The 19,468-nt window shown below is 40.6% G+C and overlaps 1 protein-coding gene across 1 annotated transcript in view; it reads left to right on the plus strand.

Annotated features, from left to right (window-relative positions):
• The first annotated feature begins 3,378 nt into the window (after window positions 1–3,378).
• The window catches only part of ppm1lb (protein phosphatase, Mg2+/Mn2+ dependent, 1Lb), a 31,436-nt gene continuing 15,346 nt past the window's right edge, over window positions 3,379–19,468 (plus strand). The window contains exon 1 of the mRNA XM_079578804.1: window positions 3,379–4,183. Coding sequence (XP_079434930.1) covers window positions 3,785–4,183 — 399 coding nt within the window. The 5' untranslated portion in view covers window positions 3,379–3,784. The remainder of the gene's footprint in view (window positions 4,184–19,468) is intronic.

Raw genomic sequence — 19,468 nt, forward strand, 5'->3', positions numbered from 1 at the left:
CTGCCTGAATAAAAATCTGAAGGCATTTAATTCCCCCCAACACGCTGTGTGTTTGCATTATTGATTTGTATAATCATAACTTAGCCGTTCACAGTTTCTCGACATTACTTCAGCGAATTAAAAGCCAAATTGTATCACAGAAATAATTGCACCTGTAATTTGGAGGACTAGGAAGATGCATTTAGGTTCCCCAGGACACGCCTCTTCGCAAAAATAGAAATAAGGAATCTATACCTTTACATAAAGTATGCAATATTATAATTAGGGTTTTCCAAATGATATTGATTTGCTTACTTTGCTACTTGGTGCAAACAACTTTACAGTAAATCCACACTCGCACAATATTTTTTCATCACATTAATTACCATCAGACCCTGAATGTAGCACGGCGGTCTGGTCAGCAGTAACGCGTCGCGGAGACGCAGTCAGTGTGGCAGCTAGATGTGTGGGATTTGCAAGCAGACTGCTTGTAGCATCCCAGCTGAATGATTGAAGCGTACAAGTGGTACATTTCCATGTCAATGTTTATTTCCATTCCTTATGACCACCGTAAGAGCTAAAAGGTTAAACACAAGCAAATTACACTCATGAAACACTCTTAAGCATGAGCATAAACATAAAATAGACAATCACCTTTTTTCTCCCTTCAGCCAGGAGCCAGAAGTAAATTAGTGAACCGCAAGGCATTTTACACATTCTCCCGCCATGATGATAAAAACATTTAAGCACTTCCTACAATACCGGAAACTACGTAATTTGTACAGGAAGTACTTCAAAATAAACCATACTCCGCTACACTCCCGCCAATCACGAGTTAGGATAAATGAGTGATTAACAAATAAACATTTACAATATCTTACAAAATTTTGGAGCAAATAACACTAGACACATTTGCATAATGAAACCTTCTATTAATGAATGATCAAAGAGTCATTACTTCCAAAGTGCATGTTATGTAGCGCAGTGGGGTGTCTACCCTTACATAGGTTACATTTTGATCGACACATACAATCTCCCACTCCATGTCCCGTTTCTAAACATCCATAACACAAAGAGTTGTCCCTTACAAAGGCCCGTCGTTCTAAAAGTGGTAAATCCATAAATTTGGCACACATGGTCAACTGATGAAAATAATTCCTGCAGAAGGGACAAGGATGTCTCTGCTTTACAGATGCTGAATCCCTACTTTTCATAGATGTAGCAGTAGTTAGAGTACTTTCTGATGGAGTCCATTTATCTGAAGAGCGAAGAGCATGGAGTGATGTGACTGGATTACAGGCTATATCGGCTTCGAGTGTCAGAAATGAAACAAAATCCTTAAAACAAGGAAAAACATCAACTTCCAACAGGCTTTGAGTGACTTGTCGATTCCATCTTAGAACAACCCAGTCTGGAAGTTTTGAAATCAATTTTTGGTTTTCGTCGCAGTCATTCAATATTTCCAGACCTTTAACATGTGGCATTGCTTCAAGACAAGTATTCAAAAAATCTGAATACAGTCTGAGACCTTCTGCATCCTGTCCGTTGATTTTAGGCCAAGTATGTATCTTTTGCCGAAATGCCCTTTGAATAGTAAAAGGTTGGCCAAAACGTTCGTTTAGACTTTTCCATGCATCTTTATAAGCTTCATTATCACTCCTGAAAAATGCTCCCTCTAACATTTGATGCACAGGGCCACCAACATATTTTTTAAGATAGTACAATTTTTCTTGAGGTTCAACAGTTCTTTTGTCAATGAGTGCAGTGAATGCTGCCTTCCATTCGATAAAATCAATAGGATCACCCATGAAAATAACTGGTTCAGGAATGGGTAGCCTATTTAAAATAATATGATCCTGAACAACTTTTACCAGAGAGGAAATATCAGAGTCTATTACAGATGTGGTGGGAGGGGGTACAGAAACAACTGGCACAGGTGTAGTTGTAGCAGAGCTAACAGGATGAGCACAAGTGAATGATGGCTTTATATGTCCACTGGACTGCGGGACACTCGACTGTGCTGCAATCGTGGCCTTTACCGCTTCCCCATTTGCCACTGCATAGCCTGTAGTGGGCTGAGCTATTAAGAAGTCTGAGGTACAATTTTCGTGAGTCAGTTCTTCATCAAGGACTCGCAATCTTGCCTCCGCCACACGAATCTCCCTTGCCGCTTGTAGTCTGATCAATTCATGCCCTTTTTCTTCCATTTCTCTTTTATGCTGTTCCGCCATTTGACTTATTGACTGTTTTATCAGTTCTTCTTCCAGGATCAGTTCATAATTCGCCCTTTTTGCAGCCAGCTCAGCAGCAGCTTCAACTCTTTTGGCTGCTATAGAACCTTTATCAGAACAAAATGAAGCATGTGAGCCATAAACAGATTGTGCATACTCATGTGAGAGCAATTCATGCAGTCTGTTCCTTTCTTTTATTTCATCAAAATTTTCTAAGTCCTCAGTGGCTCGGTTATGAGCAATACTAATGAGTTCTGAAGTGACAGCCTGACAAGTGTCTATACGTCTCCGCAGTTCAACAAGTGGTGGAGCTATGGGTCGAATTTCTTCAAAAATGTTCAAAACTTTCCTTCTGCTTTCATTCAAATAATCAATTAACAACCAAAGCTCCTCTTCAGACATGTATGAAACAAGTTTCTTTCTTGCATCACGAATATCACACTTCCAAATATCATACAAGGAAAGCAAATACTTCTCCTTCTTTTGAACTTCTTCCATTTGAAAAGACTGCATATTTTCTGTTTGTTGAGGATGACTCGTTTGTGTCCCTTGCTCCATTTTTCTTTCTCTTTTTTTTTTTTTACTTTTAAGAAGGGAGCCGGTCCAATGTCCATCAAAACACAAAAAAGAGAGAAGGGAGGAAATATCCGTAGACAGCGTTTTTGTTGGTATTTTTAATATACCTGTCGAGCTAGTTGCAGCAGTCCTTTGATGTAATCACCGTAGTTTGTTGCGTTGTATCCCATGCGGTTCTCTTTGCCTTTCGCCGCGTGCGTGTTTAATCCGTAGCAGATACACACACAGGTTCAGCGTAGTCTTGAGGAAAGCTCTTACTGTAGCATCCCAGCTGAATGATTGAAGCGTACAAGTGGTACATTTCCATGTCAATGTTTATTTCCATTCCTTATGACCACCGTAAGAGCTAAAAGGTTAAACACAAGCAAATTACACTCATGAAACACTCTTAAGCATGAGCATAAACATAAAATAGACAATCACCTTTTTTCTCCCTTCAGCCAGGAGCCAGAAGTAAATTAGTGAACCGCAAGGCATTTTACACATTCTCCCGCCATGATGATAAAAACATTTAAGCACTTCCTACAATACCGGAAACTACGTAATTTGTACAGGAAGTACTTCAAAATAAACCATACTCCGCTACACTGCTATATTCGGAACTTGTGCCAAGAGCTGACCAGGAGGATCCTAAAGAAACCCGACTACTGTGACCAGTGAAGTGTACGTTTAAAGCTTTCCAGCTTCCCTCTGGCAGCGCGTTGTGCCCTGGCTGGCTGGTGTTCTTCGGACAGCAGCTCCTGGTGGGTCTGAGGCTGAGCAAAGGCAAGCCAATGAACCGCGTTTAGTCTATATGGCTTAAAGACGCCAAGGACAAAGATTGACACAATGCTGTGAAGCACTGGTCCTTTACTGGACGTTTTTGGACGTGTTGTAAAACCTCTGGGTAAATGTGCTTGCTTCATCTTCAGCCCTTGCGCCGACGACCATGGTCTAAAATCAGCGGCGGGGGCGAACCGCACTCAACCTGCCGCGAATTTCTGCGCGTAAACAAATAAATGATAGAGGATACCATGACCCTGCTTTCTTTGTTAGGTCGAATAATGCGCTATTTTCTGCTCAGACCGGAGACTTTGTTCTTGCTGTGCATAAGCCTGGCACTATGGAGTTACTTCTTCCATACGGACGAAGTAAAGACTATTGTGAAGTCCAGCAGAGATGCGGTCAAAATGGTCAAAGGGAAAGTGGCGGAGATGATGCAGAATGAGCGATTCGGCGGGCTTGACATCCTCGATGCTGAGTTCTCTAAGACATGGGAGTTAAAGGACAGCAACGTGGCCGTGTATTCTATCCAAGGCCGGAGGGACCACATGGAGGACAGGTTTGAGGTGCTCGCTGATGTGGTCAACAGGAGCCATCCGTCTATTTTCGGCGTCTTTGACGGGCACGGAGGCGAGGTGAGCAGCAGGTCAACATGTTTGAAGAGTACAATTATTCTGCCCTTGACTTGATACTTGCCCCTTGACACTTGTACATTTGGCTGTGTTTATCAGAAGACCCATAATGAAAGTAAAAAGAGATTGGATGAGAGAGTGGGACTTTGGGGCTTGGTTTTGTGGCCTTCACAGTGTGACCTCAGGAAATATAGTGCACATCTAGAGTGCTAATTTAACTAACCTCAAATTCGTTTTAGCCTGTATGGCCTTAAGTGAAACTGTTTGCAGTGCTCAGTGCCTCAGGGCACATGCACGCATGCCTTCAAAACATGCAGGTTTAATTTGCATACTTGTTACTTACAGCCACAACCTTCCATTCCAGTTTGACTGTTGTAAACCGCTTGAGGCTGAAAGATAACAATCTAAAAATATCCCGAGGCTTCCCTAAATTTCAGATTGCTGACTGCTACAACGACCATACTTGGTCAGTGGATTGTTTCCCCTGTGGCTTTATTCGTTTCCTTTTGGGGTGAAGATCACTTCTTTTTTGAGACTAGCAATGGAACCTGTGATCTCCTCTCTGCCTCAGCACCACTGCGTGGGAGAGCTGGATAAATAAACGTGTAGGCACGTATCAGAGTATAGAAGATTGATATTTGTCCATGTAGGCAAGGTTTGTGCCCATAAGCAACAATTTGGACTGTTATTCCCATGCTGCCTTTTGATGTGATGGCAGACAGCGGCCTTCAGAAAAATCTTCTGCTCAGTGAAGTCTGACTTGTTTTGAGCCAGAGGCATTAAATAAAGCAGAGGGATGGAGCCGGGCCTCGGACTGCCTCAGCTGGTCCAGGAGTGAGAGCGAAGTGTCAGCTGCTTCCAGACTGCATAGTCATGAATGCAATTGTCCAAATTTCTGTCATGGTTCCTCACACATAGTTTCTTGGATGGATTTCTTATGCAGAAAAGGTTTTTTTTTTTCCTTTTGTGTGCATTGATTTACTGTCACATAGGAATTACCTGCACAGGCCCGACAAACTGAGGCTTTCAGTTTTGTCCCTTCGTTATTTCTGTGTTGAAAAACTGTGCTTTATTCTTTCACATTTTGGCTCAAATGACAGTTTTTTGTCTTTGTTGCTGTGCACGAGTGGTGGATAGGCTGTGAGGCGCTAACTGAATGGACTGCAATGATAATTCTTATTTTATGAAGCTCTCAAACTGTCCTCACTTTACCCTTGCTTGACTTCTCCACACAAATGCCTTTATAATTTCTCTATTAAATTGCAAATGAGACACAGGAGTTGAGAGTATAGGTGGCTCTGATGGTTCACTTTCTTCACTTCAGTTTCTTATCAGTCAGCTTTATATTCAATGTTAGTCGCCTCAGAGAGATGATTTTCCTACAACTGTGTATTTTAGAAACCAAGCCATGTTGAATTATTCTTGAGCTGGTTTGCGTTCAGAAGATCAAAGAAAGAAGTGGTATGTGATTAATTGCACTTTTGGTAATATAGGATTAGCAGTATAGTACACCAAGCATGCATGTCTTTCACATCTATGTTTTGCCTTACATAGATGTAGTTCTGCACATGTGACACATAATGTCTTAGTATGTCACATAGAGTAGTAGCAATATGTCTTACGGTGACCTCTGGGGTTTCACCATAAAGTATTATTTATTTATTTTATCACACATTAAGAACAAATTCTTATTTACAATGTTGGCCTGAAAGTGCTTAGTGTGCACTTAAAGGGAAAGGGAAGAGGATACGAAACAAATAGTTACAGTGTGTACAGAGAAATAAAATAAGTTATTAGTAGAACTTTTACATGAGTAATTAAAAACGTCCATGAGCCTGTGTTTAAAGACAGAGAATAAAATAAATTAACTGACTGGGCAGTCATTTGCACCTGAAATCTTGAAACCCCCTATTTATCTGAGCTTGTGACGAGCACAAAGTGTACTCTGGTCGCATGTGTTCCCATTTGCCCTCACAGCACTGATATTTGCCACCCCTGCCCCACTGGAAAACCTTACACTGCTCAAGAGAATCAAGAGAAGCTCCAAGGCCTCGACTAAAAAGTCTCCTGACCTTTGGGTAATTTGTCCTTGCTGGTAAGGTTTGTTTTTCTTGCAGCGAGAGGAGAACTGTCACCAAGGAGAAAACATAATGAGTGTTACCCTGTCAAGTAACCTTAATATTTGGAAACATGGGCAACATGCTCTTCCAATGCCATACCTCACAGCATAATAACGTTAATTATAGCATTCACGTGTTTTCAACTTCCAACTACAAACAAACATTGCCATCTCACACTTTGCTGACAATTCCATGAACTACAATCATTTCGCGACATGTCAGGGCAACAATCTGGTCGAAGTAGCGTCAACAAACCTTCATTTATCCAGCTAAGGAAATACCATTAGGTTGTAAGGTCTTAGCAGCCGTGTGTTTTTGTTCTGTAAGTGATTAGCCTTCCGCTGCTAAATCCAATCACATGCTTGGGAAGTGAGTGATCCTTCTCATGACATTTGAAAGAGCTGCACTCGTCAGGTTGAAAAGTTGAATGTTAAAAAAAGTATTACGACAGCGCTTTGATTGATTAGCAAAATGCTCAGTATTTCATGAGGTCATACAGTGTAAAACATGCTAATCCTGTAGTTGAGATGTCTACAAACATGGGAGAGAAGGGTTGATCAAGGCTGGAGGGTGCACGTGATAGAAGTGAGAGCGTAAACAAGACGGTACCAATGAAAAGGTTAAACCGCTTCACACTAAATCCATTGTTCCATCCAGTGTTTAACAGCCTTTGTGGTGAAAGCGAAAATGTCCACTAACCTAAAGGACTAGTACAGATAAAATGTGCAACTCTTCTCTATGATGGAAAACTCCTGAAATCCACTGCAAACATGATCTGAAATGCATGCAAAGTCTTTTAAAGCAACAGGCCACCGTTTTTCCACACTGAGATATGTTCTTACCTGAGCTTAGACGAGTTGATGCGTACCTGTCTGGTCGTTGTGCGTGCCCTCAGTCATGCAAAACAACCAAAGATGTTGTTAGCATTTGACCTCTCCCAATATATTCCTATGTCCCCAAATGGGGTGAAGTTAGAAGCGACCAAGCTCTTCCACGGGCACGCACAAAAACTCAGACAGGTGCATATCAACTCGTATCTCAGTATGGAATAACGGTGGTCTGTTCCTTTAATACTCTAATAGTTTTTCAGTGTTCTATCAAACGTAGCTTCTTCACGACGCGTTTAAATGTTTACACTGATCTGAAATATATTTAACAAGACAAATTGCAAATCTATTCGTAGCTTCAATAAAAATCGCAAGGAGATATTTTTCCCCCAAAGTCATGCAGCCACTTTACCAGAGTTTTATGCTTCAATAATGCAAGTAGAAGTAATCAATCTGTCCTCAAAGACACACTGGAACTGGCTGGTTGTGCATTTTGTTGTCGTTAAAATAAGTGCTTCAGATGCAGAATTCTGATTGTGAGGCGGTTGTGCGAGAGACAGCTCACGATAGAGTTCATCTCAGTTTGGGGGAAGCCAGATGGGAACGGGACAGGTGCAGTCAATTAAACTCTCGCCCGCTGCATTACAGGTTCCACTCTTGAGTAAACGCCTTGTGAACACGTTATCAAAATTGAAAAATGGACCAGTTTTTCTGATTTTGTTTCTCTTTGGAGTCAGCTTCTTCTTCTTGCCACGTCGGTGCGTATGTTTAAGGTTATCACGCCGGAGCTGGTCTGCTGCACACATGTACTCCGCTTTGATCCAGAGGAATGCTGCTGATATGAAGCAGCGCGAGCATTTACACATGGTCCCTATTCTCTCAATTGTTTTAAACCAAATGCCTTAAAAACAGAGAGGTTTCGTGTTTATTTGTTGAATCGCCGTGTACAAAGTTTGACTGCGGTTAGCTTGTGGCGGTCCCATTCAACAAATAAGTAATGTTGCAACAATGTCCTAATGTGTAGAATGAACCCAGACCTGTTCACCACAACTGCCTCTAAAATCCTGCACTGTCACTCAAAAACGTGTTAATTCGGGTCCGAAGTGCCGTCATGCACAAGCTTAATATAGAAGGTGCAGTTACACATATGGACTGAGGTGGCAGTAGTGAGTATACAATGGCTAACTTGCATCTGGCCCCTTTAAAATGCTGAAGAGATAAAAAGTTGGTCCTGCTTGTAATAGTGTTTAGGTCAAGGCATGGGTGTAATAATCAAAGTACACTTGTGAATGGATTGAGCAGATGTTGATTATTGATTAGTGTGGCTTTGCTATGATGAGGGCTTAACTGCTCAGGATCCCACTCTCTACTCCAGGGGTAGGAAAGTTTGCTTGGTGGTGGGTCGATTTTCTTCATCGTCAAAAGACCAAGGACTGGACCCTCCAATTGTAGGTCGAAGTAAAGCATCACTTTCTGGAAATGCCTGTGGTTCTACGATGGAGGGCTGGTTTTTGGGCCCCCGGGCTTGACGTTGCCTACCCCTGCTCTACACCGACCTCAACACACGCGGAAAAATAGGATTGCTTCTATTTTGAGGAAAGCGTCTTGTGCGTTGCCCCTGACGCACGTTACGCACAGCTCAGTGTGGCCGCTCCAATTCACCTTCAATGAAATCTATGTCAAAACGCTTCAAACAGGCAGAGCAGGGTCATAAGCATGCAGAACACGTGGGCAGTGTGTCTTGGGTTGGGTCTAAGCATTTCTAAATGACAGAAGACCTGATTAGCTGTAATTCTCCTGTAGGTTTTGGTCTGTATTTAATGTATTTTCTGTTCCATTATATTTGCCTTCCAAATGTTTTTGTGTTTTGTTAGTCCTCTCATTCTTTAGTCCTGCTTGCTGCTTGGTACCAACATTTCTGCCAAAGAAGCCCTATTGTTCTCCAGCTGCTCTGTGTAGGAGAGTTATGTGAAAAGAAAGAGAACTTGAGGGTAAAAAGGAGCAAGGCAAAGGGCAGGGCAGCCAGGGGTTTTCCCACTCTGTAAATCTAAGAGTAAAAAAGACACAACCTTTCCCTCTTGTTCCCTCTGTATAGCACGGTTCCCTCTCTCCTGGTGCGGCAGGTCCCCAGTATGGAACCACAGAATCCATTATTGACTCGAGTTTCAAGCCATAGTAGCTAAATAATCGACCTCGCTCAAAGCTAACTACTTTTGATTCACGCACACACACTTTCACTCTGTTGGTCGGGGTGGGTATTACAGAGAGTTTATCATAATAGTGACGGAACAATAACATCAAACGTCCAGCATATACAGAGATTTGTGGAAGAAAAATGTATTTATTGATAAGGAAGTTCAAGGGATGTTATTGTAAGTCTGTCCGACTGGGGACCACAGCTCACACAGCAGTGCCTCCCCCGAGAGACCATGACATACTTGTGCACCTCTCTCCTCTGGTTTATCTCCCTCTCCTCTCTGCCTCATGTCTCCGTTGCCCTTTTCCTACACTAACGCACTGTTCTCTCACAACTACACTCTCTCTTTTTCTCTTTCACCACCACTTAAATAAAGTCCCCAGGGGAAGTGATTTTTGAGGTCCTGTGTGGAAAGAAAATGGCAGCAATTTAGAGATGCTTAAAGTACTGTACGTTTTTGATCTCCAGATAACGGTCTGCATTGCGGGGTTTCTGTACCATTTTAGATAACAAAATGTGTCATACCTTCTGCATGTAAAGGGGAAAAGCATGAGAACAACAGTCTCTGGATTAATAACTTAAAGGGTTATTCAGGTTTTTTTGACATAGGGCCTCATTTCTTAGTTATCCAGAGTGTTGTTGATTTCATGCAGTCCTTATACCTATTTGAAGTGTTTAGTGGTGCTATGCTAGTGCATGGCTATGGTAACTGGTATCCTGTATTAAAAACCTCTTCAAAATCATTGCAGAGTCCTCCAAACGTTGCCATATCTGATTTGTAGAAAGCTCCTTTGTTATTTCAACGTGAAGTAATGCCGGCCACAGGTAAAGAAACAACTGTAGATCTCGTAACCTAAATTCTAAATCTAAACTAAATCTCTCAACAACACACTCTGGATAACTAGAAAATGAGGCCCTATGTCAAAAGTCCTGAAATGTTCCTTTAATAAGGTCTTCCTTGTCTGGTTTTGCAAACAAAACAATAACAGACCATCCATCACTTCTTCTTCTGTACCAGCATCACTTATTGACAACCTGCACTACCACTGTAAACTTTGCACCTACTTTTTATAGTCTGTTCTAATTTTTATCCTATTTATTTATTCTTATTTCCTTTTTGTTATAACTCCGCCCCTTAAGATTTTTGCTTCTACTTAATACCTCTTTTTTTCCTTCTATTTAACTGCTTGCACATTTCCTGTCTTTTTTTGCACAACCTGAGTGATCTTATTGAATGCCGATTGTAACAAGTGAATTTCTCCATTGTGAGATCAATAAAGGATTATCTTCTTATACCAGGTGTCAAGGGTGAAAGGCTGTTGGGACGTCTGTGTGACCCAGCCATGGCATTTAGTCAATGATTAACATGCCTACTTAGTCTTTAGATAATGACAATTCTCCCTGGAAATTGTGATAAATGAAAGTCAAGTTCTTCCGTGTGAAACCTGACTCAGAACTTTACAACCAAAAGTTTACAAAAGTTGGTATGTTTTTGTTTTTTTGCTCAGTCTTGCTTATTAGCTCGTATTAGCTCTGTGAGACCCAACCCTCCCCGTGACCCGCCCACCCCGCTCTCCCCTAGTGATGGATTGTTGTATTTTTGTCATTCGATTAAGCTCATGATGGCCATTAATCGTGTTTAGTACACTGATGCTTCTTATTTCGTTCTTACAGTTTTCCAGTGCTACTTTGTCCTTGGATGAGATTGATTGCGCTCCCTTTTTTCCAGTTGTGGGTGGCAGCCAGGTCTCACTTGCTGCGATACCTTTTTTAGTCATGTCATTTTGCTTATAACATTGTTTTCTTCTTTGACCTTTTGCTCTGTGTCTTTGCTATCTGCCTTCAGCTGGCTGTATCCATTTCCTCTCCCCTGTGCTTCCTCCTCTTCCCAGAGTCACCTTATCTCTCCACAGTCTGCCTGACTTATTTATCACTGCTGTGAAATATTAAAGAGTCTGCTCACTCTGCCGCCTTTGGTCCTGATGGGAGTCCACCATTTTACTTACATCATAAACTCACATATAAGGCTATCTATTTCTCCTGAAGACAGCTCCCGGTATAGATGGACTTAATGTTGTTCCGTCTTCTGCTGCAAGCTTTGAGAAATCTTCATAGACAATACATATTTAATATCACTTGAACGTTATTTCAAAGTATCAGCTCTCGATTGCGTCTCCGAGGAAAATTAAACATGCTACTTATGTTTTTGGGCTGGGCGTTTGAAGCCTTGGCTGAAACAAAATTTTATGATTCAAGTTTTCAAGTCAAAATCCTAAATCCCCAAAATGTACTATTTTTATGATAGAGTTTGTGCAACTAATTAGGTTAACAGGTCAGGACAACGACAAAACTGAGTGTAAAAGTGGCATTTCAGAGAAACAGTGTCTCTAGTATTGGGTTGAGTCTATTGGGAAAAAGTTTAATCCGATTTGCCCATTACATGTTAAAGCTTTTCCAAACATGACAAAGCTGCAGCCTGAGTCCTGAGCCCATGAACCAGGATTAAAACAGACAGATTTTTCCATGTATTTGAATAGTGAGACGATGTGTCTTTTGTTCTTCTGTCTTGTAAGCACAGGAGGAAAGTGCACACATAATATTTACTTGAGCAAAACTAATGTTTCTTTAAATAATTTTACTGAAGCAGTATGTAAAAAGACCATGTACCTTGTGAGTAACTGTTAGTAAAAGACTGATATGTGTTGGTACTGGTATAAGCCCTATGTGAAATGTCCAAATCTTTCAACAAAAGAGAAAGAAATATTAAGAAACTTTATACAAAATATTGATCATTTTTGTCAATATTAGTTTTCTGTCACTTACTCGAGTATTTATAAATTTACAAAATTGTCACATTTATATAGCACCATTCTACTTGCTTTAGGCACTCAAAGTGCTTTACATCAAGGAACCACTCACCCATTCACACTCTCATTCATACACCAGTGTACGCAGACACTGGAGGCAAGGTAGCTGAAGTGTTTTGCCCAAGGACACAACGGCACCTTCGGGATTCAATCCGCCGATCCTCCGATCACAAGACGACCCGCTCTACTCTCTGTGCCGCCGTCACCCCCAAAGTAAAGTTAGTCAAGTAGATATAAAAGTAACGTGTAATAAAGTAACTCTTAGTTGTCACTAATAACGACCCACAACCCTCGTTGGCACAAACCAATTGTCATAGATGCACACAGAGCAGGACTCCTACTCATACTTGTATCTATTCTTAGCAGCTGGTCCTTGGGGAGTGTGGCAAGAGGCTGGAAATAGTGAACGGGACTCAGTGGCTCAGCAAAGGCCCTGCACCTGCTGTGGAAACTGGGCTGCCTCAGAACCATGGCCCCGTGCCTGCTGGACCGGCCTCTTTGCCTACTGCTCTCCTTTGCCAGACTGCCATCAAAACAAAAGCAAAAGCTGTCAAGCTAACACACATTTTAATTCTTGGACAAAATGTAAGTTTCTTTCTCCCTTAGAAGAGTTTATTAAGCAACATGCAGCGTTGAAGGACATGCGTGCAAGCGGCGCACATTCGTTTTCATTAGGACTCAGACTTGGACAAAGTGAAGCAGCTTGTATAAGCACATCATGTACCAACAAGACTTGGAAAAGCATGGATAAGCAAACATTTGCTGGTCTTAACAGCAAAGCACATAGATACTTGCTTTTTTCCTCAGCATTTACCGCAAAGGCTCAGACTGAGGTCCACCGTCAGGTCTGTGTGCCCTATAGCTGGAACAAATACCTAATTGTTCCTGATGTGCACCTTTATAAACCATGAATTTGTTATTTGCACATGTCGCTCTGATTACAAACTGGCAGGGTGGCTACAATGAGTGAATATGTGTGATTGTTTTCATTTTGAAAAATCTACAGAAAAGTAGAGTCTTTTTGGTCTGGTGTTCCAAGAGAGTGAGGCCGTAGTATTGATGCTGGTGTTTTTCAACCTTTCTTTCATGTTCCTTTTATTTCATCCATCCTTTTGTCTCTGTCAGTTGTTAGAATTGCATAGATTGCATATTCAGCTGCATTAACCTGAAACCTGCCCACTGAAAGATGACTCACTGAACGACATCCACTTCTCTCACTCTTCTCTGCCCCGCTCCACTGAAAAGCCAGTAGCTTTGTCCTCTTGTGCTCTTTACGTTACTCTTATTTATATACACAGGCGATCAATACCCAGCAAAGTGACACAGCGGCCTACACACTGGAGCTTTTATTTTTCAGTTTTATGAGTGTTGCTGCGGATGTGAATATTGATTTTAATGTTCATCTGCTCGTGGGTGCGTTGGTTTTGCACTAAGCCACAAAGGGCAGTGAATTGATTGTATACTTTGTGTTTGTTTCTCTGAATAGTTTTGTAGGAGTTTGTGGGAGAGTTCAGACTGTGGATAGACATGTAGGGCTGTACACTTTTGGAACTGAAGCAAAAAGAGCAATAATCAAAGATTTGCCATTTATGTTTCGAAATGAAGATGTTTTGATAACTTTGCAATTATTAACACTTGAAAGAAAACTGAAATAACATCTACTAAATGAATACACTAATCACATGCATTTCAGAACATGTTTGTGTAGGTCTGACTATTGACTATTGGGTTAGCAGCTTTTATTCATGATAAATCCTTACGGTGACTTTTTTGCCTGTATTTGTAAGTCTTTTCGATTTGATAATTGCACTTTTGATTCGTCGATGTCAAGAGAAATGTTATTTCCATGTGCTTCGACAGTGTATTTTTATGATGCTAATCAGAGGCTGGCACGCCCGTGGTAATTAATGTGACGAATGCAACCTCTGTCTCCAGAGTAACGCCGAGGCGCAGGAGATGGCAATCTAGAGAGAGCAGTGCCGTTGAGTATTGCAATTACATTATAAATTACCTCATTTGAATTTTCCTCTGCGTTAATAATCATGTTCTTCTGAAAATGTACATCCCTGATTACCAGACAGATGACTGCTGTGATGATGGAAAGAACAGCTGACTTTTAGATAATATTCAGCTTCCTCCTTTTAGGGGTGATGGAGTGCTAGATTGTGTTGTAAAAAATGTTATTCCATAGTAATAAACCAATGGAGATTATAAAAGGTATAATATTGAACATTGTAAAAGTTATTAATGAATAACTATTGGACACGTGCATTAGATGTACTGTATTTACAAGTAGTAACTCATCAGCTCTTCCGCTTTTTTTACATTTTGGTTATGTCATTCCAACATGTAAAAAAATACAACTGTAATCCTAACAATCATAATAATAGCAGTGACTTCAGCATGAGAGGCGCATGAGGCATTAATGTGTTCTGTTCATTATTCTTCACTTTATTCTGGAAGTTCTAAAATGAGTGAAGGGCGGGCACAATTCATCGAGGGAATTGTGCCCGCCCTTCACTCGTTTTAGTTTACATTGGACTGCAGACGTCAAGAGAAAATCAGTTACTACATGCACATAAAGCCGTTTTCAGGCTACCCACAGAAACAGTGCAGTGTTGACTTTTTGGTGCAAATGAACATTGATTCATAATGTCCAATCTACTGTACATCATGTTTTAGTGGCAATCATTTTCCCTCATTCTCCACGTACCTGAAGTGTCAAGACAACGGAATTGCCAATCTGTGGCTAAAATAGGTGGGCGGGGCGGAATAAGGTGAATGGGGAAGAAGATATAAGAATAGAAGAATACCCAAACTCTTCCCTCGTAACTATGGGCCTTAGCCAGAGCATTCATTCAGTGACCAGGTGAGCCAATAGTTTCTACGTGAGGGAAACGGGAGTAGAGCGAGAGGAGGCGGGCTGGGTATGCGCAGTTACTTTGTCCATCTGAATATGGATTACGCTGTTACGTGCAGCTCTAATCCAACTGGATCCTCCAACTAGGAAAAAGCCTGTTCAACTAGTCCAATTTCGAATCCCCGGGTTTACACAAGTTTGGAAAGCCTGTTAAAATCTGACATTTCTGCATTATTTATTCTGAAATAAGCCACTTGTTGGTCCAGTCCAGTCACAAGAAATGACTGCCTTAATTATAACTGCATCCCCTTCCTCTACCATACACGGTCTATAGAAATGAGATGGGCATAGTACTTACGTAAATGCGGAGATGGAAAATGACACTATGCCATGCTTGCTATATTCCTTGTGTGGCTTATAGGCGAGTTGACAGAGTGGTGCCAAGCAGGGCCAGCTGTATGGAGATGAGGCGGACACTGAATGGACGGACACAGGAAGGACTGAATGCAGGAAGCGGTTGAGTCGAGATGGAGGAAGTAAGACTTGGCAGTGCATGTAAATAAAGATGTGTTTGGTGAAAATGTGCTTGTGCTTTGACAAAGACAGAGAAAGGTATTAAGAACTGTATGCAAACCATGTGTTGTGTTTGTGAGTTTGCGGAAAGAGTCCTGATATTTTGAGAGATGGGTTCACTCAGTTGGTGTCGTCACTGACATTTTGAAGACAAAATGGGTTAATAATGATTTTATTTTAAATGCCTTAGCTTAAATAAGGACATCAGTTTTTAGTTGTAAGTCTCGGCGCATTAACATTCCTCTGTTAACTAAAACAACTTCTCCCACAACCATCTGTGAAGGAAAAAGTGTTCCTTCCAGAAACTTTTTAATCAACCTCTCCCTTTCATCTCAAAATCTTTTTTTAATGAGCACGAGCGCTGTTTATCTTGCATTTGAATCCTTATTTCATTTGATGGAAACTTGTTTGTTGATTAGTTATGAGAATGAGTGGATTGTTTCACAAAAACACCATATCATGAAGGAGTAGGTTTGATGTATCCGAGGGCAGGGGTACATATGGATGGTATGATTTTTAGGGCTGGGACGATAGCATTTCGAGACAGTAAGTAATATGTTAACCTTAAAATGTGTAAAAGGTTTATAAACCAAATGCCATTTGACATTTATTCAAGTGTTAAGATGAAAGCAGCACTAAGTAACTTGTTTACCTTAATAAATCGTAGTCCCTCTTGGGGTAATACAAGTGTTAATGGTATGATTGGGGGGTATTTCATCTCCACTTGGTGTCTCTGGCCAGAAAACCACAATTGCAACTTCGTTGTGTAATTGCATGTACAATATCCCTCTCTCCCTTTGTCTTTTCTGTCAGCGTAGTATTTGCTCTCATGGACAATTAATGTGTAAAAAAACGCAACATGCTACGACACCTGCAGTGGCGCTTATTGCCTCTAGGGGCATGAGTTACTGCTAGCTACTGCTTTAACACAAAATGTAACAAAGTGCTGTGTAACTGTTACTGTGAAAACAAAGGAGTGCATGATAAAAACTGCCTCCAAACACAACTATTGAAAGTATTGCGGTACTTATTACAATTCGATCCTATATTTTGTTCCAGCCCTAATGGTTTTAGAAAGAAATCTCAAGACTGACCATTCATGTTCCCTTATTATTGGTTAGAAAATTTTAATCTTACGGCCTAACTTTCAGAGACAACATTGGTGGCTGCACGACTGAAAAATTCCATCAGGTTTTGAATCTAATTTGCCAATCTTTTATCTTGTTCATCTGTGCTTAGACAAAAGACACTAAAGTTTTTGCCTGTTGTTTCATGTGGATAGAGCCTGTACTTTCAGACATTAACCCTGATCATAACATCTTCAATATGACCGATGGAAGAGCATTTGTATTGAAGGATTCAGCTGCCCTCCATCTCGATATGAATCTATGGCACTGGTTCTTAGCCTGGGGGTCGATACTCCCATGGGGGTCACAAGATCTATCATTTCAGCGTGTCGCCAGAAGAAATGAGAAGCCTTTTATACTACATTGGGAATATGTGGGGGTCTCAAGCACTTCGACTTCATAAAAATTGTATTAGTTAATCCTACCCACCCAGTAAGAGTTTAGTCAATTATGTTTCGTGTGCTGTTAATTACTAGAAAATGATTGATGAGAGAAATTACAATCCAGTGAATGAACAGGAAGCACCCAGATGTTCTTCACGGTCCATTCATTTTTAATAAAAGATCCTTGCAACCATAAGAAGATATAAAGGCCATACAAAATGTATACTCCAATAAATATAAACAATAACACCCTTCAGAAATGAGGAACAAAGGCATGAATAGGTGAGAAAAGGACACAAGGATATTTGCGCAGTTCTTGGTCGTTTTATTATGCTGTATTGTTTGTGCGGCTTGACAGACTGACTGTATGAATATGCATGTGGCTGATAGACCAGTGTGAGAGAAGAGAAGCTCCTATCACAGAATACAAATAAGAGCCGCAGCCAACAGTGTGTGATGGGGTGTGGGCACAGAGGCAGATTATAGGCTGCGGAGGGTGCGATGTTTGTGTGTGTGTGAGAGAGGGGTGACATTTACTTAGCTCTGCTCCTCTAGGCATTTTGTGACCCAAATTCTGAAAGAGACAGAGCAGCGCGAGTTGTTTGGTGGAACTTTTGCTGACAGAAGTCGACTGTCCTCCTACTCCTTCTGTGGGACTAAAAAATCTTTATAAGGTGCTATTCGAAGGCAGATGTTGTAATTGTATCCGGCATCCTGTTTTCATTGTCAAATAACACTTTGTTTTACTACCTCCTCAAGGGGTTTGCATGTTTGTGCTCATTCATCGGGAAAACCTGTTTTACCCAATATTGGCATTGATTCGAGAAACATAAGGCGTTGGGAAAACCACTACGCACGAAGGGTAATATTGACTAAGTCTCATAAAACTCCTCTTAAAAGTAAAATGGGGTAAAACGCATCTTAGCCTTAAAAAGTATGCCTTGAAAATTTGGTATCGGTGCATTCCTATTTATTTTATTTTACTGTAATAATAAATACAAATACTAATATAATATTACAATAAAAAAAGAGGATTAAGTCTCCATTGATTAATGAGAAAGATAAAATTGATGTAACACGTTTGAGTGGATACGCAAATTGTTCAATTCAGTAAATACCTGTCTCATAACAGAATTGTATAATAAACCTGTTTTTAAGTGTGATAATAATGATGCTTAGTATAAAGTTTCAGAATACACAGCAATTTATACCGTTCACGACATTCAAAAAGATTCTGACGACAAACCGGCAGCTAAGCACAAGCAATTGATCTTTTCTGATCAGCCCTCATGGAACGAGAGTATTATCTTATTGTTATGAAAACTTAAGTGGCAGCTTATGTTACAGCTGGACATTTGAGGGGTTCTTAGTCAACCCCTAAAGGCCCATTAGATCTGCTCATCAGAAAAATCCTAATTTGCAAGATTGTCCAAAAATGGACTCATAAGGAGATTGATTGACTGTGTTTCATAAGTTCCTTCAAGGCTATAATTATCTGGTGTTTCATACCTTTGCGCTCTTGATGCAGAAAAGCTGTTTATGATAAACTTTATAATTAACTAACTACGGTTTTCATGAATCCTTGTCTATTCCAGCCATGATTGCATAAGATTAGCATTTTCAATTATGTCTACTACAATCCTTTCAAAAGTGCTTCATTTAAATAGTTTTTGTTGCATTCTTGGGGTTGGACTTTTTTCATGCTGTATTTTTTTGTTTGCTTTGAACTCGTTCCACAAAGTGGCACTTACATGACTTGTCAGACTGTAAATTATTTAGACACATACTTCTGTAATTTCAACAGACTCTCTCAGACTGTGTGCTATTCTTTGGCACTCGAGCTACTTAACACTCAACTCCGCATAAACATATTTAATACCCTGCAATTACAGTGAAACTATGGAGGAGACGAGCTGCACATTTCAACACAGCTCTTCTCAATAGTCTTATCCCTGCTTATTTTAGCTTTGGACTGATACAGAGAGAATGATGTTTGTCTATGTCCCTGGGTGTGCCGACAATAAAGAAGAACTTAGTAACTTGTTTACATTAGGGCCGGGCGATAAAAATAAATTAAAAAAAAGTACCCATGTTGATCGATCTCGATTATCGATCTCGATTTTTTTGTTTTAAAGAAAAAACAATAAATGTGGCCTTTTCCTGGACTAGCAAGTAAACAGATGCTGTGGCCGGACTGAAAACTGCAGCTAATTCAACAGCAAAAACAAACTCCACACACACTTTTAGCCTCACAGTACAACATCCCCTCACAACAACACACAAACATCTGCAAAGGAGACGCACAAATGTGGAATGTTTGAAGAATGTCAGAAG

The sequence above is a fragment of the Gobius niger genome, assembly GCF_951799975.1.
Source record: "Gobius niger genome assembly, chromosome: 1".
Classification (NCBI taxonomy): domain Eukaryota; kingdom Metazoa; phylum Chordata; class Actinopteri; order Gobiiformes; family Gobiidae; genus Gobius; species Gobius niger.